General features: G+C 41.9%; 1 protein-coding gene across 1 annotated transcript in view; it reads right to left on the minus strand.

Annotated features, from left to right (window-relative positions):
- Positions 1–26,066, minus strand: part of dnah9 (dynein, axonemal, heavy chain 9) — a 189,618-nt gene that overhangs the window by 155,007 nt on the left and 8,545 nt on the right. The window contains exons 10-25 of the mRNA XM_069663994.1: positions 25,035–25,149; positions 24,761–24,829; positions 20,146–20,272; positions 18,928–19,074; positions 16,274–16,382; positions 11,645–11,886; positions 11,237–11,372; positions 9,289–9,485; positions 8,940–9,202; positions 8,620–8,781; positions 6,263–6,485; positions 5,941–6,107; positions 3,972–4,115; positions 3,675–3,834; positions 1,726–1,881; positions 186–318 (exon numbers count right to left, since the gene is read on the minus strand). Coding sequence (XP_069520095.1) covers positions 186–318; positions 1,726–1,881; positions 3,675–3,834; positions 3,972–4,115; positions 5,941–6,107; positions 6,263–6,485; positions 8,620–8,781; positions 8,940–9,202; positions 9,289–9,485; positions 11,237–11,372; positions 11,645–11,886; positions 16,274–16,382; positions 18,928–19,074; positions 20,146–20,272; positions 24,761–24,829; positions 25,035–25,149 — 2,550 coding nt within the window. The remainder of the gene's footprint in view (positions 1–185; positions 319–1,725; positions 1,882–3,674; positions 3,835–3,971; positions 4,116–5,940; positions 6,108–6,262; positions 6,486–8,619; positions 8,782–8,939; positions 9,203–9,288; positions 9,486–11,236; positions 11,373–11,644; positions 11,887–16,273; positions 16,383–18,927; positions 19,075–20,145; positions 20,273–24,760; positions 24,830–25,034; positions 25,150–26,066) is intronic.

Below are 26,066 nucleotides of genomic sequence, written 5' to 3' on the forward strand. Positions count from 1 at the left end.
TGATAACATAGCATTTGCTAACCTCCTGCTACTCTCCAGGTCCACCTTCTCATCCAAAAAGATCACTGTCTCCAAAAAAACAAGTTGGTGGCGGCTAAAATTAGCTACATCCACTTCTAATGAAGTCTGGGCGACAGTATGAGAAACAATTGTGGAAAAATACCCAGAGTGACCTCGTCCTGTACCTGTCCAGGTGGAGTTGAGCTCAGAGAGGACCTTCTCCATCCCCATCTCCTTCACAGCTTTGTCCACGATCCCTCTGACCTCGTCCTCAAAGCAGTGCAGGTTCAGCTGCAGCAGGTCAGCCAGAGTCGTCTCCTGCCCACACACAACCTCATTATTACTCCACTGTCATTTCAAATAAGCCACATTATAAAATGTGATAATATTAGTGACACATTACAGCTGAGGTCCTGCTGCTTTCACTTTAGTGTCATTAAGGTGAAGCAGCAGAAAGCAGCCGTTATAATCAAACTGCAGAGGGGCAGAGACAGGGACTTTACACCTGATGTTCCCACCTGACAAAGAAAAGTCAACTCTTCTGCAAATTTGACTCTTGCGTCCCCTGCAGGCAACAACGATTACTACAGCAGTAACACTCATGGCCTGCAGGTGGCAGTCTCTGAATGTTAACCTCTTACACACACCATAAAGGATTTAAAGGCTGTGAGTGCTGTTTTTACTAAGATATGTCATTGTTACTTTTCAAATGAATATTTAAGTTAATTTGCAATAATGTTATTTAAATGCATACCTGTATTTGAGGTCTACATACTGTAGTTGTTTTAACATTAATATACTGTATATCTATATCTATATTGGGCATCGGTTTAGCTCAGCTATAAGATCGGCAGCCCATATACAGAGGCTACAGTCCTCCATGTGGTGGCCCCAGGCTCGACTCCCACCCTCGGCCCCCTGCTGTGTCTCATCCTCCATTTTCTCTTCCCGTTTCCAACACAATCCACTGTCCTCTCTATAAATAAAGGCATAAGAGGCCTGAAAAATAATCTTTAAAAAAAATAATAAATTCACAGTATTGCCGCCACATTGGCAGTGAATCAGTAATTTTGTTCCCCTCTGAAATAGGTATTGTAATCAGTCTGTGCATTGTCATCAATCCTATATCTGCCAGGCTATTGTTCAGATTAGTCCAACAATATAAATAAACCCTTAAAAACTTTGTCCAATTTCATAGCAAGACTACAAAATTAAAACTGAGTCAGTTGTTTTGATTATTTTGCAGAGCAGAGAAGACTTGTAAAAGCATGAAACGGCAGAGACACAAGCTGTCTTTGCCTAAAGGGATCTTCTAATCTTACTTGTTCTTAAGGAGGCGCAAGTTAGCACGTGTAAACTGTCCGAATAACTGAAGTAACCAGTGAGTTTCTAAGTACATTATAAAAGTAGCTCTTTAAAGCCAATTTAGTCTGTGTGATACCTTTTTGTAGGAACTTAACAGCTGCAGGAGTACAAACAGAACAAACAAGCCCAGTGAGGATACGGACCGAGCTGGGAGAGAATATAAGAAATTAATTGGAGGAAACTGCTGGAGGAAAGGAGCTCTTGAAGTTTCCCTAAAATCCCTGGCATGTTATTAACACCCATGCTTGTTCAAAAATATAATTATTGCCTCGAATGTACAACTCATTAATTCACAGAGTACTGAACACAACTACATCTGCAGTGTGATCCTATTTCTAATCTGTAGGACAAACTGGAGACCTGGTCCATGGTGAAGCGGACTCCAGTAGCAGCCATCAGCTGGTGCCAGTGTCGGGCTCGGATCGCCGGGTTCTGAAGCTCCGCCACGGCCCGCAGGGAGACAAGGAGGTTCTTTACTCTGCTGTCCAAACCTGTGAAGGCGTCCCAGGCTCTGACCTATCAGACACAAAGACCAGGAGTCAGAACAAAGACTTCTAAAAGACACAAGGGAGTTTCCGCCTTTAATTCAAGTAACTCCAGGAAAGTTGACATTTATGGATCTAGGCGCATTTGATGCTTCTCAGCCTTGGAAGCTCCTGGCTGCAGCTGAGAGCAATACAGAGGGAAGGTACTGCTTCTTCCATAACTTTGAGCAAGGCAGTAATCCAGCATGGATTATTGTCTTTTTTGTTTTTTTCAAGACTGCTACATTTTCCAGGGTGCATCAGGTATTAAAATGTGCAAATATATAAGATATCTTCATGAAACAGACCACAGCAGGGTCAGATTTATAGCCCATTATTATAGAGAAAATGACAGCTTTACTTTTGCAGTTGCAGCTAGCTTGCTAATAATGCTACATTAGCTCCAAAAACACTTTGTCCAGTGGATTTGTGTGTGCTTCTAGCTGACTTTATTGAGAATATTTAAACAGATATTCAATACACACATCATGGCTGCAAAATTTAGATGACAAAATGCTACATTTCTGCGACTGAGGCTAAAGTTGCACGTCTCAGAAGAAAAGTTATCTCATAGTAAAAGGTGCATATATAAGACATAACACAAATAGAAACAGAACTGTTCCTGTTTTTCTGTGTAGATTGTTAAGATTGTTAATTTTTTTAAGCATAGTCTTTGTATAAGAGTTGGATGTAGCCACTTTAAGTGAACTCATTGGTTCGTAGACTACTGTTCTGAAGCCTTGAGTCGCCATGTTGTTGTTTTGGAGCCAGAAGTAATCGACAGATTCTACATAGTAGAATCTGAAGGCAGGGACGTGGATTTCCGGGAAGGCAAGTGTTCTGTTTTCCATTTGAACTACACTTGTAGTCCGAGTATTATTGATCAATCATGTATCAGCAGGCTGCAGCGAATGCAAGTAAAACAGTCTGTGAGGAGAGCAAAAGCAGGTGGAACATAATCCACCGTAATGACATCCCAGCTCCCATCGGCCTCATCTGACGACGATTTAGCTTCTTATTAATCTCTATAAACAGACATCTGCATGCTAACAGCTAACAGCTAACAATCTGTTCTAGATCTGAAATTTTACTTGAGATGAATTCCCATGACGCGGTGTCACAGAAGCCGTTCAGCATTCAGATTTTCCGACTTCTTCGAATGCATCAGATCGATCCGACTTCCGTTCCACAAACGAGCATTTTAAATTCTTCCCCTCTTGAGGACAGACCTGACAAAGCTCAAACTTTTACTTACCAATCTGCATCATGATGATTTTGGAATTTGGGCGAAGGTAAGACCCGTTAATAACAAGTAAATCACAAGAGAACAGTTTCTCTTTCTGTAACAATGCAGCACGCAGAAAAGGAAGCCTTGACAGGAAGTCGATTATCGCTTACCGCCCGGCACGTTCACCGGTGTCCCCAGAGGCTGTATCGTCTCAGACTATAGCCGATGGGATCTGAGATTGGAGCCAGAAGTGACCATATTTGGACAAAGGGTAGCACTGAAGAAGAGTGAGGGGTTATCAAATGCTAAGCTATCAGCTAATGCGAGATCTAGCCTGGTAACCAAGGTAACTTAGGTATTAATCAAAGCCAATTTTTACTAGCATAAAACATGCTTTGATCTGATAAACTGATTGGCTGCTTAGCTTACATGGTAGTTTGTCGTTTCAAACTGCATGTTTTCACTAATAGATGCTATCAGGGAAAATGACTTGAGGTTGAGACGTAACTGATTAAAATAGCCATTACCTGTCTGAGATACTGTCTCTGGTCCCTCACCTCTTTATCGAGCCCTCGTATATCTTTGGAGAACCGTTTGCACTCCAGCTCCATGTCCTCCACGTGAATCTCTCTCCAGGGCGTCGTCCTCCACGCCCCCATGCTGGACTCCACCACGGTGATCATGTCCCACAGCTCCTTCAGCAGCCCCACCTCACGCCTCGGGATGGAGGGGGGACAAAGTGAAATCAACCACACTGACACTGACTGTAAAACAGCATCTCTGCCATCACGGCTCATTAGTTTTGAATTTGGCACAAGCTCTGGGTATTTCCTCCTTCCTGCTTTGGGCTTTACCTGCATTGTCGGAGCTGTTTGTACTCAGAGACGGTGACCTCGAACAGGCTGGCGGACTTCACCAGGGAGGCCATCACCGCCTCTCGCTCCTGGATCTGCCGGTGGAACGCGTCCAACATCTGGTAGGGGTTCCCGCTGTCAAACCTGAGCCCACACAGGCCCCATCACACACATTTACACAGCGCAGAATAAATCAGGCTGTGTTTGGGTAATGAAGGGCTGCAGGTTTGCCAAGCCTGACTTGGCTGCAGCAGAGTCTCCAGCGCTAACCGCACACTGTGACAATTAACAATGACTTCCATGACATTAATGGGAAAATAATCACCAGGTTATTAAGAGACCAATTACACACATAACTAATCTGACAATTAGACATTATGACAAAGCATCTCCACCTATGAATTAATTATCATCATGTTAAGATTCAATTAGCCCTGTCGGATGAGAGATAACTCTTCTCTAACATGAAGAGAGGAGGCGCAGAGGTGTCGCTCTTATCTGTTCGAAGACACTCGCTGAGGGAAGAGTGTTGCCTTCACTGACTCTGAAACAATCAAAGACAAAGCTAACACTTTATTTTACCTGAACCCCTAAAGTCCTGCATATAGCTAAAGAATTTAAAGGTTTCTTATAACAAACAATAATGGAGTTGGAAGCAGACAAAAGGTCATTTAAAGTGTTTAATGTTTTTATCAACTATGACTCCTCCTTCATATCTGGTGTCGACTGATATGTTGGTCGGCCGATATTATCAGCAGATATTGGCCTAAAATGATTTGCACTGATATGAAACCTTTTTTAACAGAGCATTAAATGCAGAAAACAATTGATTCAGAAATGGTGTCATATAAGCTTTATATGACGGGCTGAAGAAGTGGTGAACTACAAATAATAATGTTTAATGATGTTTTGTAGAGGCATTTTTTTGCAAAAGTGTTTATAAATCTACATTTAAAAAAAGTCTTTATTCATTCCAGCTAGGGCTGCATGATATTGGGAAAAACTGACTGCAATAACTTTTTATTCATCGCGATGAAAAAAACGTTGGAGTGTGTTTTCATGTCCATATAAACAATTAACAAGCAATTTTACAATCATACTTGGCTTTACATTTAGTTTATTATTTAGGACTTTATGTTTATTTTATTTAACAAAAACAAAATCCCCTCTCCTACTTTTACCACACACGGTTCAGAGACTTTGACACCTGCATGAAAAAGTTGAGACGTTTATTTATAAAATAAATACAAATACACTAGACTAATAGTGCCCGTTGCTTTACTTTAAGGTATGTCATCAATAGTGTTGAAATGTGTTTAATCAGCACGACCAGGCTGGTGACCATAACTTTTTTAAACGAAAGCTCATCGTGTCCTACTTCCTGTTGACACACACAACCTCAAGCCACGAGCAGGTGTAGGCGCTAAAAGTAAACACTCGTTCATGTATCAACAGCGTTAGCCAGCACCAGGACGAGGTCCCGCCGATTGCACAGTCTAGCCACGCGTCATTTCACTTGCTTGTTTACCTGCAGGTGAAACAGACTCTGCTGCACAGCATCAGGTCTCTCTGTGTGCTCTGGTAAAGAGCTGCATTAACGTGATATCACACAGACTGTTCCTGCAGATTAGTCATGGAAAACGAGAAACTGGCGACCAAGCAACAATAAACGTGTTTCAGTCAAGTTGCTTCAGTGTCGCACGGCCTGCAATGTGACTATTGTACATGCGCACATCACAATTGCGATGGTTAAATGATAAATTGTTCAGCAGTGATTAATTTCCTTCTTCAGTCTTGATCTCAAAAAATCCTAATCCTAAAAAAAATAATTTCTGTTTCTATAATTTTCTAGGAGACGTTTGACCGTTGATCTGCTGATACCACTACGGTGTGTAATAGACCATTTATCTCGTGTTTATCACCCACATGTATCGTTAATAAGTAGTACATGAAGTAAAGTTTATTGTACCTGAAGGGCCCGTTGTTGCGGAAATGCTCCCTGAAGCTGTGCTGCTCCACATCGAAGGTGGCACACTTTCTCCTCAGGTTTGTCACCTCGATGGCCTGAAGAGGAGCCACCTGCTGTTTGACCAACACGGCCTGCTTCCTCACATTGTTCCACTTCTCTGGTAACTCCTTCAGACAGATGGGCAGATAAACAGATAGATAAAGAGAGAGGGAGATAAAAGCAAGGCAGGCAGGAGTGATGGGGATGAAGAGCAGAAACGGAGAACTGGCTCCATCTCAGAGGAAAGAAAACGTGCAAGTAAATAATCTAAATCAGTCCGAACCTCCAGCTGTTTGTGGACCACGTCGGGCAGCTCCTGCTCGTACACCTTCAGCAGAGCGATGGTTTGCTGCAGCGGCTCAAACATGGCGTCTGTGGTAGTTTGTCTTTCCTTCACAGCCAGCAGGTGACCCATGACCCCCACCAGGCCGGCGTAGTCTCCCTCCTCCACCCGCTGGCTCAGGCCGGCCGCAGCCACACTGATAAACTTCTCCAGGTCTGACAGGCTGGAGACGCACAGTGTGACGATGATCATTAAATACACCCTCATTAAAGGAACATATTAAGTGTTAGATTGCCACAATTAAGATCAGTTATGCATCATCAGGGGATGTGACTCAGCCTCTGAACCAGATGTGTAATGTCTGATGTGGCTTTAAGGAGCTTTCTAAAGTCTGGGATGATGTCATAAACTTCAAGTTTAACTTTATTGTACCTGAGCAGAAATATGTCTTACAGCCAAGAAATAACAAAAGCACAGAGACACAGGTGGATCCCTGCACAGTTTACGCAGCAGGAGGGATCTAAAGCTGTTTTTTGGCACAAAATGAGGCCAATTTTAAACTCTCGTTAATCGCACAACTTTCACCACAAGATCTTTTATGTCAATTGTCATCGGTTAAATGAATCTACCTTTCTAATGTGTAAGAAAAGTAGGATGTTTGACCCAAACTATGGTTTGTTCCCCGACTTTATGTGTAAAATTTAAACTAAGTAATAATTAAACCTCTGAACCACTTGAATATAGGGCTGCACAATTAATCAATTATTTAATCGTTGGAAGCCAAAATCCAGATTGGGATTAATATTTGATTGACAGTGATATAGATGTTTAAAATGCTCCGCCCCTGCTGCATATCAAATCAAGCGTGTTGTTTGTGCGTGTCATGTGGTTGAAGTGTTGTTTGTGCGTGTCATGTGGTTGAAGTGTTGTTTGTGCGTGTCATGTGGTTGAAGTGTTGTTTGTGTGTGTCGTGTGTTTCAAGTGTTGTTTGTGCGTGTCGTGTGTTTGAAGTGTTGTTTGTGCATGTCGTGTTTGAAGAGTTGTTTGTGCGTGTCGTGTTTGAAGAGTTGTTTGTGCGTGTCGTGTGGTTGAAGTGTTGTTTGTGCGTGTCGTGTGGTTGAGGTGTTGTTTGTGCATGTCATGTGTTTGAAGTGTTGTTTGTGCGTGTCGTGTGGTTGAAGTGTTGTTTGTGCGTGTCATGTGGTTGAAGTGTTGTTTGTGCGTGTCATGTGGTTGAAGTGTTGTTTGTGCGTGTCGTGTGTTTGAAGTGTTGTTTGTGCATGTCGTGTTTGAAGTGTTGTTTGTGCGTGTCATGTGTTTGAAGTGTTGTTTGTGGGGGTATGTGTTTGAAGTGTTGTTTGTGGGGGTATGTGTTTGAAGTGTTGTTTGTGGGGGCATGTGTTTGAAGTGTTGTTTGTGCGTGTCATGTGTTTGAAGTGTTGTTTGTGCGTGTCGTGTGTTTGAAGTGTTGTTTGTGGGGGTATGTGTTTGAAGTGTTGTTTGTGCGTGTCATGTGTTTGAAGTGTTGTTTGTGCGTGTCGTGTGTTTGAAGTGTTGTTTGTGCGTGTCATGTGTTTGAAGTGTCGTTTGTGGGGGCATGTGTTTGAAGTGTTGTTTGTGGGGGTATGTGTTTGAAGTGTTGTTTGTGCGTGTCATGTGTTTGAAGTGTTGTTTGTGGGGGTATGTGTTTGAAGTGTTGTTTGTGCGTGTCATGTGTTTGAAGTGTTGTTTGTGCGTGTCATGTGTTTGAAGTGTTGTTTGTGCGTGTCATGTGTTTGAAGTGTTGTTTGTGCGTGTCATGTGTTTGAAGTGTTGTTTGTGGGGGCATGTGTTTGAAGTGTTGTTTGTGCATGTCATGTGTTTGAAGTGTTGTTTGTGCGTGTCGTGTTTTAAGTGTTGTTTTTGCGTGTCATGTGTTTGAGGTGTTGTTTGTGCGTGTCATGTGTTTGAGGTGTTGTTTGTGCGTGTCATGTTTTAAGTGTTGTTTGTGCGTGTCATGTGTTTGAGGTGTTGTTTGTGCGTGTCATGTGTTTGAAGTGTTGTTTGTGCGTGTCATGTTTTAAGTGTTGTTTGTGGGGGCATGTGTTTGAAGTGTTTTTTGTGGGGGTATGTGTTTGAAGTGTTGTTTGTGCGTGTCGTGTTTGAAGTGTTGTTTTTGCGTGTCATGTGTTTGAGGTGTTGTTTGTGCGTGTCATGTGTAAGCAGCACAGGTACAAAAGAGTCAACAAGTCAGCAAACTAACTTGATGATTTAAATTACAAAGCAGTATGTATAAACAGTTAGCTAACATTAGCCACAAAAGCTAAGAGGTTGTAGCATTAAACCCCTCAAGTGTATAAAATTAAAAATTACTCCACCTGTTGGTGACGTGGTCGATGAGGTGCTGTTTGAACATGAAGCTCCACTTTTTGATGATGTTGAGTAAGCAGCTCTTCATGCTCCGTCCATCCACCCTCATCCACCCGTGGAACACATGAACCGGCTCCAGAGCCTGCACCTCCTCATAGATCTTCTCATATCTGCATTATAATCACAAACCGGTTTCACTCAGGTAGGTAGAAGGTATCCAAACACCAATGTTGAGTAAATGTTTAAGTTCAACTTAATGAAGAAAAAAAGGTCAAGCCTTATTTAATCAACACACAACAACATAGCCTCCTGATCTGCTTATACCCACCCGTCCACATGCTCTCTGAAGTGATCCAGAGTTGGCGGGCTCTCTGAGACCCCGTCCTCAGTGTAACCCTCGACCTCCTGGCTGCTGAGAACGTGTCCGTACAGAAGGAACTGACGCATGAACTCCTTCCTGTCGTCCACATACAGGTAGCTGTAGCGCTCCAGAGAGTTTCTGAACTCGCAGCAGGTTGACATGACACCCTGCACGCGCTCCATGACGAGCTGCCGCATGTCAGCCAGATCAGCCATGTCCTCCATGTCAGCCTGAGGGGACATTTTGACACTTTTCAGATATCGTAGTCGTAACAGTGACGAGTTATAGATGTTCTGGCTGTATTAACAGTCGTTACCTGGTAGTTGGGGAAGGGGCTGTGCTGGGCGAGGCGCGGCACCAGTGAGGAGATCCTGAACACGTCATTGATGAGACTCTCCACCAGCTCAAAGAAACTGTCTCCTGCCCCAAACTCCAGAGACGGAGTGAACACCATGTCAGGAACCTTCAGGTCCAGCTGAGCCTCAAACAGAGGAGCCACAGCTGATCTCTGGTCTGAACACAAAAGACACAACATGAAACTGAAGTGACAATTCTTCAAAATCTGCAAACTCATAATAGTGCAATATGTCAAAAAGCTGAAGAAGTAGTTCTGTGACATGAGTGTAGCCTTCATTAGAACATGTGGTCAAAAATGCGTGTTGAGCGTTAGACCCTGGCGAAATTATCCAGACATTACTTAATATTGCAGCCTCACAATCACAAAAAGAGATTCTCCAGAGCAGACCATTGAATCAAAGATGCAGAACATTTTAAAGACTTGAATGACGAAAATATTTTGACTCTAAGCCGATTAGGCCTGCAACAATGTCAAAATGAGTCAACAAATTTAATTGTCAATAATTAGTCAGTTACATCATCACGTGTTTTCCATGCTGTGTGGACATAACATCGGTTTCCGGAGCTGAGTTGCTGAGGTGTGAGCCCTCTCGCACCCTTACCATCTCTGCTGAGAGCTGTTCATGCAAAACAGCGACTGGAAAGAGACGTTTAAACGAAACATAGCAAAATGTCAGCGGCCGATGCGACACCATCGTTACCTCAAACTTGTAAAGTCTGGGAGCATTTCAGCCTCAATGCTGCAAAGAAAAGGATCGCCTGCAGGATCTGTAAAGCGGACCTTGCTTATCACGGGAGCACGTCGGTGATGTGTGAGCATCTGAAGAGAGGGCACGATGGAGTTGTGTTCTTGATGTATTTTTCTGTCAGCAGTTTCTCTGTCGTTTGTTTTAAACGAACAAAAACTTGATGTTGGATTTTTCATTTCGCTTTTGTATCAGTAGGAGCCACGCAGCAGCAGCAAGTATATTAAAAGAGATATTTTTGAATAAGAAATCATATTTATTGTCTTTATTCTTAGTTAGCACATGCTTAAAGAACCGCCAACTACATTTAAAGCTGAGAGCTAAATAAGAGACATTAAGTCATTGTGCAATACATTATCTGATTAGTCAACTACTCGTTTCAATAATCGATGACTAGTCGACTATCAAAATAGTTGTTAGTTGCAGCCCCAAAGCCGAGTGCCTTGACGAAACCTAAACATGATTCTTACAGCATCACTACTGAGTAAATGAGAAGTGGGGGGAATTTACAACCAACCTGCCGATCTAGGTGAGCTGCAAGAAAACTTACAGTGTAGAAAAACAAGAAAGAAGAAGAAGAATCATAACAAAAACTGCTTGAACCCCTATAATAATAATGTTTCATAAAAGATGGTCGTGTGTTTTGCAGACTACGAATAAGGACAGAACTATAGGTTAATGTCTTGCTGCTCCCCAGAGATATTTCCAATTCAGGTCAGGACTTTACCCATAAAAAAATATGTTCTGAACCAACACAAGGAGAGGAGGAAGAAGAAGAAGCAAAATAAAATGTAGAATAAAGAGAAGAAGAAGCAGCCTGGCAACAATCCACCACATCTTGAACCACATCCCAGTACGTCTAAACTGGTTGACAAAACTCCTGCCAGCATGCAAGTCCAGACCTAATTCATGCCGACAGCTATACAGGCGCACATCCAACTGACATCAAGCCTCCTGAGGATGTTTCTAAGAAGATGTCCAAGTCGGAGCTGGCTGGAGGAAAATGTTCAGGTTCCCAGAGGAACGAGCAGGGCTGAATTTTTGGATATGATATTCAGGGTTGGCTGAAACATTCTGGCTTTGAGACCTCAGGAGTAACACCATCATTTCACTACAAATATTAAGTGCGAGTGTGATAAGATTTATGTATGAATGTCGTACCAGTGCTGTCCAGGAAGAACTTGAGCGAGCACTCGACGCTGTTGAAGAATCCGTCGATGATCATGTCGTCGATGAACTCCACGTAGGCCTTCCACTCGTCAGAGGATGGCTCGGCTCTGAACAGCTCCTGGTTGTTCTGCGACGTGACAAAGCATGACATACACACACTGAATCATCATTTTTCCTGCATTTTAAAACTACTGGAATTATTTCAAAGCAAATAAGGAACTGCTGACATAAGAAGCTCTCAGAGTGATGAAATGTGACTGAAACTTTAAACCAATACAGCCGTGAGGAAGCCTTTTTTAAACACTTTGAACATTGCAATAGAAACACTGCACCATATTTAATTGTATTTTTGCTTAGTGTGATGTAATGCAGGAACTCCATTATCGTAGGGTTAACTACCTTCAGCAGGAAGTGGATCTTCTCTCCAGAAGAGCGAATCAGACTGTAGAATCGGTCCAGCCTCTCAGTCCGATCGTCCAGACTCAGCAGTGTGTCCTTCTTCCCCTCCTTCCTGTCGAACATGGGGCTGGCCCAGGAGCGCATGCAGCTCTGGATCTCCTCCACGTTGTCCTTGGTCCTCTGGAGTCGGCTCTCCAGGTCACAGATGGAGTCTCGCACCTCCTGGATGTACGGCCAAATACCTGGAGGGGAGTGGATGAAAGAGAGGGGGGGTTAGGATTAAAAGCAAAGAAAATACATGAAAGAATGAAGATAAAATGGGAGAGTATCTCTGTGGTGTCCCCCTGAAAATGTTAAATATCCTTTGGAAGATCTTCTTGTGTCTGACTCTCTTTGACCATAAAGTTAAGTTAGACTCACCATGACACTGTAATTCAACCTAATGTAGAAGAAGTGTCTCCCTTCCAATAAGCCCAAAATATGCCTGCATTTAATCAATACAAATACATTAAATATATATAATATATTATATATCTTCCTTTTAAACTATAGTATATATCAGTCAGCCGATACAGATCTATCGTGTCGACATACTGTATATGTTTTCCAATACGCGCTGATATGAAAACTGTTTTTCAGAACATATCCTACAGGAAACAATGGGTTGATTTATAATTGGTGTCATCATCATACAGCCCATTCTCTGCTACTGCTCCTTTAACATGTTAACAGTCACTAACAAGAACAAACTTATACACATTACACAAACCACTTCCAAAATAATTGGCCTCCCCACCGCCAACCTCCCAGACCTCAACAGCAAAGCCATCACACACACAGCCCATATCATTGCACCTGACCCCAGACACCCCCTCAATTCATCCTTCACACTGCTTCCATCAGGTCGCACATGCTGGACTCTGGCCTGTAAAAAGGTACGCTATGGCAGGAGTTTTGTTGCCTCCACCATAGCGTCATTAAACAACACCACCCGGTAACTGAAGGGAGGGAAAAGCTATTGTGTGAGTTTGTGTCATGTCGTTGTGTTCCTTTTGTACATGGTATGTAACCTATGTGTCCGAGATGCACTGTACAGACTGTGGCAACACATTTCCTGGAAAGGGCAATAAAGAATCTAATCCTATCGAATCATGTAGTTTGTCCAGCAGAGGGCGCTCTGACTCCATAGTTTACAATCCTCGCAGCACTTTCCGCAGCACATGTAGAGCATTAGCACAAGATAAGAAACCCAATGTATAATACTGTGAAATGTCCATCCTTCCATTATCCAGCTCAGGGTTGCAGAGCGCTGGAGCCCATCCCAGCTGTCATTGAACGTGAGGCGGGTTACACCTGGACAGGTCACCAGTCAATCACAGGGCAGACACCGTGAAATATTCATACTTTTTTTTTTTTTAGCTCTGTAATAGGTCAAATTTCCCCGATAAAAATGGTATTGGTTAAATCCAAATTAGTTTGGTTCTACTTAGGATTCATTATTTTAGAACACTGAATTGTGTAGTAATTCATCCAATAGCTAATGACATAATTCAGTCTGGACAGACAGACCCAAGTTGACATCCCTAGAATCACACTTTTAAAGTGGCTCCAGACTGGCTCCAGTTTATTTGCTCAGCTATAAATTGGCCTGGCCAACATATCAACTTATATTAAATGACCAATCATAAACCAGTGTTGCTAAAAATGTCTGCCAAAAAGTAAGCAACCCGTTATTGCAGGACATTTAATCCCATCAAACATACTTTTTCCACTCAAAGGTCTGGGGAAAATAATCGAATTAACACAAGAGTTCTCTACACAAGGGACACGCATCCTGATTTTTCGCTGAGAGTTTTCAGTGCTTCCTAGCATATAAACAGAAAAACTGCCAACCTATGTATTTTCACCAAATAAATCCACAGCACAAAAAGATACCCACAAGTAAATATATAGAATGCACACACACATACGTGGCACAGCATAAAGCAGATACGCTACTAGATACGATATTCCTGCAGACAGTCGAATGCATCAGCCTGTGCCGTAAACACTCTTCTCATTCCTTCTTTGTTCTGCTGGGAATCCTGAGTCTGCCTGCCAGCAGAGTGTCAGTAGAGCTTATCAATGATTGAACACCTCTCCTGCTCTTGCTCTATGATTTTTAAAATGCAAAGCATCTCTGTTTACGCACATGTCAGAGCAGCTCAGCACCAGAAATGACAGAAAGGAGGGAAACAACAGGAGGAGCATAGAGGAAGGAATGAACCTACAATAATGTAAATCCTCACAAAAATAAAAAATATCTGCTTCAACATTGTGTTTGCTCCTTTTTACATCCTTCCCTATACTTTAATACAGGAAACAATTTAGAAAGCTTTTACATTTGCTGTTTTCAAAACATAATTCTCGATTACACAGTGACAAGATTTTGATCCTGAAAGTAACATGAGGGGTAACACGGGCAGAGGGCTGCACAATAAATTGAATATTAATCCAGATCATGATTTTGTCTTCCCATGATTAAATAAACATGACTGATGGTGATATTGACGTATAAAATGCTCCACCCGCAGAAAACTCTGCTGCATATCAAATCAAGCACTCCCTAAACAGCCCCTCCCCCAGAGAGTGATGGAGAGGTTTGGGCTTCACTTTTGGGGGCGCTGGCATGCCATGTGATGAGCGCCTACCTCGCAGCGGCAGGTTAAATGGAAGTGTAAACAACAAAGATGGTCGGAGAAACTAAAGTCAAATGTCTGGAACAGAAGACGAAGAGCTGGTCCCCCTAAACGGCTCGTCATCGCTTGTTTGGAGGTGTTTCAGGTTTAGGGAAAGAACAAATAATCAGCAGAGAGGTCATGAAACCTGCGTCTGCACCGCAACGCAACACGACTAAGTTGTTGAAGCAGCTGAAAAACAGCACAAAGTGCAGCATGATGAGTGTATGAAGGGCAAGAGGAAGAACGGGCTGCTCCCCCGTCCTCGTCCAGCATTAAGTCAGACATCCAGAACAGAGACACTTATAGAGACACCCTATCCGCCCAGCTCCCACAGACACACTGACATTACCCATGATGCACCACATCCAGGTAAAGAACCTGATTTTAAGTCTTAGTTTGATGCTAAAATTGTACATGAGCCTGAATGCAGCACAAGATGGAACTGAAAGTGTTGCTCTGTATTAAAATGTGAAAGTCCAACAAAAAAAAAAATCTGTCTCTAAAATGAATATTAAAAAAATTAACATAAAGAAATCGTGATTATATTTGGCCATAATCGTGCAGCCCTCATTTGCAATTACATACTAAGTCAATGCAGAGACATGACAGACATGAATTCATGCAAGGCGACATGAACCAACAAATTCACGTGAGGCAAGTTAAAAAAATCCCTTTGTGTGTGAAATTCACAAACTCCAAACCACAGACTGTATAAAGAGATGGACGACATCACAGCTCCCTAATAGTGAAGCCAAAACATTTCGGGCGCCCCCTGCTGACTGGCTGCAGTATAGCTCATAAAGCCCGCCTCCTCCATGTTAACAGATGGGACATGAGTCAAACTATAAAATCAAAATACACGTCAAATTATTTTTCTCAAACATGGTTTCTGTCATTATAGTTAGTTCTTATCATGCTGATTTATGTCCAAGTGTTCATTTATCTGACAAGTTTATTTCTAATTAGTTATTTGATGCTGTCAAAATCATGATTGACAGCTCTGTTGACAAATTCGGCTCCTGCAGCCAATCAGTTCCGGGTGAGCAGAGCGGAGGACGATCCGCGAGTGGAGACGTAACTAAAACAATCACTACAGTCAGTGAAGTTTCCATACCTGTGAACGTTAATCTCAGACCAACACAAGAAGCTGTTCTGCTGTTAAACAGCGTCCCGGTGTGCGGGATCCTTGCTGTTTTTCTGGTAAGTTAAGTGTGTGTTTGGGTTAGAGGAATTGGCTACGGCCGCTTCACTCGCCGATCTCTACTGCGCAGACTCTGGCTCCAAAAGACGACACCATCGCAAGATGGCAGCGCCTATCACAGGGGCTATTTTGGCATCAATTTCGTACAATGGGAGCAGATGGAGACGCGTTGTCCATTTATATATACAGTCATTGCTCCAAACTCAAAAAACAATCTTATTCAAATGTGTTTCTTGTCGTCTTGTCAGACAGACCTGACAAAAAATGAATTCAGAATAAAAAGTAAATTCATGCACAAAATATTTGCTTTACTTTTGCTTAAACACACGTTTGCTGGTAACTACTGTTTCACTTTGGACTGAGCCATGCTAGCCTTTCCCCCCTGTTTGCAGACATTATGCTAAGCTAGGCTAGGTGTCTTTATGAAAAGCAAAGACATGAGATTGAGATCTATTTTCTCCTCTCACACTGGGAAAGAAAGCAAATAATGACACTACATTTCCTTTTAAGGGTCAGACACACCGATGTCCTTCTCATTTTGAATATCCCAAAAATGCAAAAGTAATCTTGGTAACTCAAACTATCTGCGTCTCTGGAAACCCCTTTAGGTAAAATAACTCTTTTTATATAATTTGGGTGAACAGACCCTCAAACTGCAGAAACTGAGGCTTGAGAGCTGTATATTTTGTTATCAGTGAGCGTCCTCACCTTCACCGTTCCAGTTCAGACTCTCCTCTGCCTTTTTCAGCTGAGTGTCGATGTCCCTGAGCTGGCCCTGAACCAGAGGTTGTTCCACATCAAGCACAGACAGCTTCACCTGCAGAAACACAGAGAGGGAGAGAGAAGAGAAACAGAGACAGATGTGATGAGATTTCAGTTTCCAGTAAGTGTGAGCAGAAAAATAATTTTAGTCTGTTCATGAGTGGCCACTGAAAGCCCAGAGCATCAAACAGGATGTCGTCCTCATTAAAGTCCCCGTTTCTGGATCCTTCCATGTTGCCGTGACTTAATTGGACATGAACTTTTTGCTACCTGAAGCAGTGAAAAGCTGTGATTTTAAAAAGTAATCATCTGGTGGAGGCAGCGGTGATTCGTGTGGGCGAGCTGTCCTCTGTGAGGCTGAGTTAATTACAGCACTGATTGCTCTCACATTGTTTAATACCACATTATTGAAATTGCCATTTTGCCCACATGCTCAGTTCCCATTAAGAGCAACAATAGAGTTATGTGTTTGAAAGTGTCGGAGGCAAAGAGGAGCATATTTATGTACTACCTTGTATTTAACTTATTAAGTAAATACACTCACATACACAACATACACGTCCTCATTAGCATTATTTCAGAGCAATATCAACTTGAAGCGCTCCCTGCATGCATAACAATAACCGCTGCAAATACATGCAATGATTTTCAGACAGAACAAAACATCTACAGCCTTGATAGCATCCTCACAAGGCTGCGATGGTCCTTCAAAACCTGAAAACAAAACATTTTAACCACCAGTGGGACTAAAAATGCAAAATATGCCCTGAGGCTGGCGCTTCAGGTAAGTTAGTGTTAGACATTAAAATTTTAGATTTTGTGTACAAATGCAAATGTTGAGATGAAGAAAGTTAAAAATATGACTGTGGGCAGCGCTAAAGGCTAGGGGATCAAAATCTCTGTGTTACATCCTCTGAGCAACGTCATTATTCACAGCACATCTCGCTTTCCCTCCAAAATATCTCATCTACAATAACTACAAAAAGTACTGCCTACTCATTGTTGCACTATCCAAGTTATTCCTAGCAAGTATTATGGTTAAGGGGCACTACAATGCGATGTGATGTGGTACGATACAACACGATACAGCACGAAACAATACAAAACAAAACGATACTTCACGATACATTATGATACAATACAGTAAGAAATGAAACAATAGGATACAATACAAAACGATACAATGCGAAACAATACAGTACAAAACGATACGATGCAGTACAAAACAAAGCAATACGATATGTTACGTTACGAAACGATACGATTAGGGATGGGTACCAGGGCCCCGGGGCTGCTTTCGGTACTGGAGAAATAAAGAACATGAATTTCCTGTTTATTATTGCTATAAAAACATTATCTTGCACATTTAATCTCACCAATAAGATTAAGACAGTCGTCTATGATTCATATTCCAATCCAGATGCAGTATGAAAACTCTCTCGCGGAGCCCGTGCGCAGCTCTCTCTCACACACGCTACAGCGCGCGCACACTTACACGCACGCGTGCACACACAAGAGATCCTACTCATTACGATGGCAGAGAGAACTAAACGTTCAAAAGTCTGGTTACACTTCACCAGAGTCGATGCCGTCGATGCTCGTTGCCACAAGTGCAACAACACGTTTGCTTGTAAGGGCGGAACCACAAGCGATCTGTCCAAACAGCTGTCTGAAGTGCCTCATACACAGGCAGAGACATGCGCCACACTGCTCACTGGACACTGTTACCCAGCAAACTAAGTACACATGTTGATGTTTTTCCTGTGTTTCTACCGACAGTGAAGCGATGAACAGTCAGAAAGCTCAGAGAAAGATCAGACAATAACACCAGACCTGGGTTTTAGTTGCAACATCAGGTAAAATGTAAACAGATAGATGTTCATGTGTTGCAGGATCGAAAGCATCCTGCAGCAACACAGCAGCAAACATGTGGAAGAGTAAAATTTGGACTCTTCTGACAGTTTTAATATTTTCTTTGTGTGTTTTGTATTGAAAGTTGCAGGTGCTGTGTGTATTTTAGAATGAGCAATTTTCTAATGTAGATTAAGAATGCAATCAGACGGGGAGAAAAGGGCAACAGATACCAGAGGTCTGCAGGGACATTTTAGAAACAGGACTTAAATATCTGCTGAAAAACACAAACTACGCTGAAGGTGAACTTTGCTTGGAAGTTAGTAGATAGCCAATGAGACTAACTAGTTTCCTTCTACTTTCGCTATCTCACTAGACATCATCACTATAATGATTACCACAGCAGCATCCAATAATAAAGTGGATATAATCAAAACATTTCCACTTCTTGTACAGACAGGAAGTTAAAAGACAGGTACAAAGTTGGAGAACTTCCTTGATGCTGAAACATATAAGTCAATAATCAAACTTGTAATCAGAGTTCCAACAGCCAAAAGCAGACAGCTGGCAAGAAATATTCAAGCAGATTAGCTGGCTAGCATAAATGCTAACCCTGTAAGTCTCATAACACTTAGCCTGGAGGTCAAAGCAATTGGTCAAGAGTACCACTTTAGAACTCAAACAGCTAGGAAGGAGTAATTAGCCTTTTACACCCAGTCTTCAATGCCTGTAGTTTAAACAAATCCCACCTTGTTGTATCGGCCCACCGTGAGCTCCAGGTTGGCCACGTACTGCCACAGCTGCCCCCTGGTGGTGTAGATCTGCAGTGCAGTTTCAGGGATGGCCTCAGTCTGTCTGGCCTCCAAATACTTCACTTCCCTCAGCACAGATGCCAGCTAGGAGGAGGTGGAGAGGGAAATTAGAAAGACAGATAAACACTTTTACAACCAGACCATTAAGTAATAGATTCAGTTTTATGAGAACAGGCTGCCAAGAGTGTTTGCAAATATTCAATATCTTTACTTCTAAGCCAAATTTCGCAATGAAAAAATGACATTCAAAATGTGAACATTCAGTAGTGGAGTTTTTGGTGTTGGTGAGAGAAAACGTGTCACTTAAAGTCAGATAAAAGAGAAGTTAGTAATTCTTTAGGGCAGAATTACTGGCTTTAAATGGAAAAACTAATACTGATACAACTCTTTAAATAGATTCATGTATATTTGCATAGAAAATACAACATAATTTAAAATGGCAATTCCAGTATGAACGTTTATCTCTCACTGGAGAGAAAAACCTTTATATTCAAAAGAAGGATACTTTTCTTAACACCAGAAACTCTCATTTAGTTTTTGTTATTGTGTGTGTTTGTATGATGTTCTATGTTCTATGTTTATTTACCTACAGTGCCTAAGCATCGTCTTAAAGGGTTAGCTCATATCCAACACAACACATTAACATGAACAGACTAGCAGCACCTGTGTTCTGTGAGGTAAAATTACTGTTTTTATCAATGGAGTCTGGTGTCTTTGAAAAGAGCGATGTAACGTCTGTTTCTGGTTGAACAAGAATCTTTCTCCTTTTCTCCCTAATCTTTGTAGGGATCCTTTCTGTAAGAACACACTTAGAATAACAGTCTGAGCCTGTCAGTGGAAACAACAAGAACTTTTAGTGAACGCACTTTGATCATCATCAAGGATTATGTTGCAGCCATTACAGCCTGTTTCACTACTGCAGGCTGAACACATCTACTGGAGACATTCACACCCAAAAAATATGACCCAGGTTTAAAAGTACCACAATTCCCATTTAAGGATTTGTACTCTCTTATACACCTCCGGGGCAGAGTTTAATGCTTACAGGAAGATATTAAAAATATATCAGAGAAATGATGAATAATTCAGATCCTGTCCACAGCAGTGACACATAAAGCAGCCTGACTTGGATCAGTTTTTCCAGCATGCAAGAACCTGCGGGTTGAAGTTGACAGAGATCAGCTGTGTATCCGGGTCTCTGCGGATTAACGGCAGGCTGAGGTTGTACTGAGAGCTCTCGCCCACGCTCTCCGTCCACGTCTCATACAGGCTGCTGGAGTATCTGGAACAGCAAACACAAAGAACACAATCTGCCATCACACTCAAACTAAAGTTATTATCGCACAAAAACAATTTGAGCCTTTTCCCGCCGGGGTCTAACATTGTTTCATATTCCCATTAAAAGGGCCGGGGCTTTTATTTCACAAGGCCACAGGCGTGAAAACATTATGGAAATTAACAGGAGCAACAAAACAAGCATCTAAAAGGCATATGATTGAGCCATTTTCCCCAATCCTCGGAGGCTGTAAACAGGATGAGAGGCGTGATTGGCTCGTCCATATCAAGCAGACAATAAGGGCAGGGGGAGAGCAGCGCTGAAGGAGGGCGAGGTGTAGGCGAGGGGAGGGTAATATGAGGATAAACGCTGATTCATCTGGCTGGGAACAGAGAATATGTCAGGCTCTGTGCAGCTATATCAATCTGTAAATAGCCACGATTATGATGAGAACTTCAGTGTGCACTGTGTGCTCCTTATTGGATTTCTGCTGTGAGCTTCATTTCCTGATAGTGGCACCGCAGACGCAGAGGCAATCAAAAGCCTCGGTCATGGCCATAAATCACGCCGCATTTTGTCTGTGGGGGTAATGAGTGAGCACGCCCGTCCTGTTCCTGACTGGAATATGTAGAATAATGGCGGCGTTCATCGGAGGCAGCGGCAACGATTATTACAGCATAACAAGGGCTCTAATTTCTGATGGGAGTAAATTGAGGGCAAAGAACTGCTGTTGTTCATCATTCCATTACTCCAGGGGCATAAAGGGAAGGAGCGATATGAAGTGTGTGAAGCATAAAGAATCTGCCTCTGTCAGAGTGTGTGTGAGTGTGAGTGTGTGTGTGTGTGTGTGTGTGCATCTCATTCACAAGACTTGTTCACATATATCTGGGTTTACAGCACACGCTTTGATGCTTGTAAGGACTTACACTGACTATATCGACTCACGTCCTACCTTTAAAGGGGAGTTCTGGTATTTCTAAATGTCGGCACTATTCTTACAGTATTCTTACACATTTTGATCAAAGTGCGTCCACTAAAAGTTCTTGTTGTTTCCACTGACAGGCTGAGATTGTTATTCTAAGTGTGTGACAACATTACAGAAAGGATCCCTACAGAGATAGACCTTTTTGTTACAGAGATAGATTTTATAACCTCAAACAGACGTTACATCGCTCTCTGCAAACACACCAGACTCCATTGACAAAACATGTAATTTTACCTTGATGAAATATAATTTGCACGTCTGCTACACCCCCGATTAGTTAATTTGTATGTGATGTTATTTGACTTTAAATTGTTAGATCCATAACAATATTTGTGTGAATAACAATATTTGTGTGAAAAACAATAACACAAAACACTAACACATCCATGCAGCAGTAGAACACCAGCTCCTGTGTTTTGTGACGTAAAATTACTGTATTGGTAAATGGAGTCTGGTGTCTTTGAAGAGTGCAATGTAATGTCTGTTTTTGGTTAAAAAACCATCTTCCGGGGCGCTGTTTAGCTCAGTTGGTAGAGCGGGCACTCCATGTACAGAGGCTACAGTCCTCGTCGCACTGATCGCAGGTTCGACTCCCGGTCTGCCGATCATTTGGTGCATGTCATCCCCCACTCTCTGCTCCCAGCATTTCCTGTCTATCTTCAGCTGTCCTGTAAATAAAGCCAAAGGCCAAAAAAATAATCTTAAAGAAAAAAAACAAACATAAAAAAACCATCTTCCTCTGTAACAAAAAGGTTTATCTCTGTAGGGATCATTTATGTAATGCTGTCACACACTTAGAATAACAATCTGAGCCTGTCAGTGGAAACAACAAGAACTTTTAGTGAAGGGACTTTGATCCATCAAGGATTATGTTGCAGCCGTTACAGCATGTTTTTAAGAAATCCATTACAGCAATTTAAAACTTTTAGTAACTTTTAGTCAATTAGACCCCAAAAAATGACTCAGGTTTAAAAGTACTAGAATTAAAAGTAGCAGTAGTAGAATTATTAGAAAAGGGGTTGCAAAAAATAATAATTGTCACTATCAATTCACCTGACAATATTTTTTCTTAAAGGAGCCATTGGACCCTGGAAAAAGCTCCTGTCAGTCAAAGCTGGTGTTCTCTGTAATCGATAGAAGCAATAATATTTGAAATTTGTGCCATAGCTGTGGAGAAAGTTGTGTAAACAGCTCGTGGTTTCACCCATTCTACATTCCTACAACACCCAGAGTGCATTGTGCCCCTCCCTTTGAAAGGAACGGAGTGAAATACGGAGTGAAATACGGAGTGAAATACGGAGTGAAATACGGAGCGAAATACTACTGCTGCAGGCAAAGACTCAGAGCGGTACAGAATCCGAAAAGTAAATAGAATATACCAATGGATCTTCTAAAAAATATTCAGGTACTCTACATTTCAAACTTGACGATTCTAAACGAGGCATGACATCGGAGGCGGTGTCCTAGATTGAGGAAGTGTAGTTTAGCGACCTCCCTGACACATTTTACGTAGTGTGACGGAGGTTTTCCAGGGCCCATTGGAGAAGCGGATTGCGTCCTCTAAAGGCACGGAGCCAAATTGTATGTTTTTGTACCATAATAGTATTAGCTCTCCATAATAGCATGATAGGACTGAGGTTGAAATAGGCGAACTGGCCCTTTAATGAATAGTTTAATTGTCTGTCGGACAAAGCAGACCATTGTATTGTTAATGTGCAAATTGAGTAAATAGCATTTTTCCTTTTGATATTGTCTAAGCCAAACTTTCCCACACTCATGGAGTTCACTGTCACAGCAAAACACAGAAAAGCAACAAATCCTCGAATTTGTGACAAAGACAGCACTTCGTTTTTGCTCAAAAAATACATGACACTGAAAGACAGTTAATGCATCAAAATCGCTGCTGTTACAAAATGACTATTAATTAAATGACTTACTAATTGCCTAATCCTAATCATCACGCTGAACAGCCCCCTCCAACACACACAGTGTCTGTCACACAGAGGACTGTCATCACTCTTCATGACTCTCTGTTGGTCTGATATACTTATATACATACTGTTACATCTTCATGTACTATACTGTACTTACTATTTATCACCATATTATACTGCACTGCAATACTGATATTACTGCATATAGTATATACTATACACACTGTACCATATTACATCATATTACATCCAATATTTGTCTTTACTGCTGTACTATATTATATTATTACTGATACCACAAACTGCATATTAAATTATATACTATACTATACTATACTATACTATACTATATTATTGCATTACTTACTTTCATATAATACACTTTTACTATTACATTTACTATTCCATATCATATTACATTATATACATAATTTAAGAAGACTAGGTCAAAACCTCGTATGTGACTGACCGCATCAGGTCAATGTGCGCTTTGTGGGACACTTGTTACAAGGACTGTCCTTATGAGGCCGATGACAACGTGTCTGAAAGCAGGTGCGCGCTGCGGACGTAGGTGAGGACAGTGGATGAGCAGCGGAGGAGCAGCGCCGCCTACTGCCCGAACAAAGTATCCAGAGCCATGTAGACAGAGAGTCGCGTCAGTGGCGGTCCAATATGCTCCATGATCCGCCATTGCAATGTCACAACTCTTTCTCTCTACGGCTGTGAAAGTACTGTAACTCACTCATTCAGTCACATACAGACCCATGTGTAGGGCCGACCCCGGCGGTCAGCCAAAAATGAAGCAAAAGAAGCACAAATTCCTTGAAAGAAAAATTAAGAAAAATCCCCCACACAGCTGGTTTAACAACCATCTAATCATTATTTTATGTACTGAAAATTTAAAAAAACGACTGAGCATTAGTATACAAGCTGTCTTTTTAATGTCCTAGTAACCTATAAGTGGCCTTGTGGGGAACAGTTCATGCTGTGGTCTTTGTTTTAAAGGACATTTCTTCAAAAGTACCGTTATAGAAATAAAAACATCTCTTTCTCTCTTTGACTTTCACAATTCAATTTGACTCCATACAAACTGCATTTCTCCCCCCATGGGATGCTTTATCTCACAGGTTTTGATGCTGGATATCGTCTAAAAGGCCATTTCTCACTTGGCATCAGTGAGCAGCGACGGAGCATGTGGGATTATGGGAGTCCTGTGAAATAATCTGCAGCGCTGAGCCGCAGTAATGAGAACATAAATCATGCCGGGGCTGCGTGTCTACATGCTACTCCACAGGGGGCTGCTTCATAAATGTTATACACTCAACTGACACAAACACAAATCCTCACTTTGAAAACAGCATTGGTGTTAAATTACAGGAAAAGTAACATGTCAGAGACACAGCTTAAGTCTGATTCATGTTGGCTTTTGTGGTATTTACAGTCAGATAAAGGATGTGTCTTATTCTATCACTGTCTATTCTGTTTAATCTTCCTCTCTGTTCTTTTATGCAGGGATACATACATAGAGGCATGATGACATATAGCGTAATACTCTGAGATAGAATCCCCACACACCTGTCCAGCAGTTGCATCATCTCCTCATACTTGTGGATGACCCTGGCTCCGTCTGCAGACTCCAAACACCTGCAGAGAAGATGAAACTTTACTGCCCATGCAAAGGTTATATCTCATTTCTTTCCATCCGCCATTATTACCAAACATCGTTTTTACGAGGCCTTTAAAGCTGCTCACAGAGCGTTTAATTCACACTGAGATTTCTGGAGATGCATGACCACACTTAAATTATTATTTTAATCTACTGTGCTGGAGTTAAAGAGAGGAGACTCACGGGTAGGAGAGGTGTCTGAGTTTGGAGAAGGGGGTGTGGATCCTCTGCTGAAGCTCCTGAGCCCATTTCAACCCGCCAGCTACTGCCGGCATGTTCCTATTCGCTGGAGGACAACCTGAGGAGCGAGAATCATCACTTGCTATTAAACAGATGATTACAGCTAACACATTATGTTCAGGGCCTTGAAATGCTGGGCTAAAAGAGTTTCACATATAAAGTGTTGATTCATTTAAACCTAATCATTACCTGTAGTCCTCCCAATAGACTCTCTGTAAGAAGTGGATATAACCTCTGATCTCAAATGAGAAACGAATGCAGAAGTTTCTTAAACCTGCAGTCTTTCTAATGGCCAGCAGGGGGCGACTCCACTAACTGTAAAGACATTGATCGTATTAAAGTCTTGAAGAACAAAAAACTACTTCTCTCCTGATCTATTCCCTCAGTAAACATGTTCCTAATGAGTTTCAAGTGTTCTAGAATCCCTTCAGCACAGCATGATGTTCATTTAGTCAATGACGGTTTCGTTTTACTGAAAAAAAACTGTCCTTACAGACAATGAACAGCTGACTCATTCTTTTTTTGAAGCCTGGATTACAACTGAATCTTGATATTCAAGCTAGTGCTAGCGTTAGCTGCTAACATTGTGTTTGCTAACCGCTCAATCATCTCCAGCTTCAATTACCGTGAAATTCAGTGTATAAGACGCACTTATAATACTTTATTTTTTCATCTAAAAAGTGGACTGCGTCCTATATACCGGGGCGACCAACACACCAGTATAAAATGCAAAAAGAGGTATGTTATTGTTTTACGGTATGTCACCCAGACGATGGCGCTATAATCCAGCTAAAGCTTAGTGACGGACAGGCGGCGTCATGATCGCCAGTGCAGCCGCCACCCTCACAACAGTCAGCATTACTGTAGGCTGAGCTCAACTATCTCACCGGTAGCTACCAGGATTGCAAACTCGACATGAAGAAAACAGATAGTAGGCTGTTATTTGTGTGTTTTTAATGTGTTTCAAATGAAAAT

This window comes from Semicossyphus pulcher, unplaced genomic scaffold (assembly GCF_022749685.1).
Source record: "Semicossyphus pulcher isolate SPU_LCO1_2020_fin unplaced genomic scaffold, fSemPul1.0.p SCAF_16, whole genome shotgun sequence".
NCBI lineage: Eukaryota > Metazoa > Chordata > Actinopteri > Labriformes > Labridae > Semicossyphus > Semicossyphus pulcher.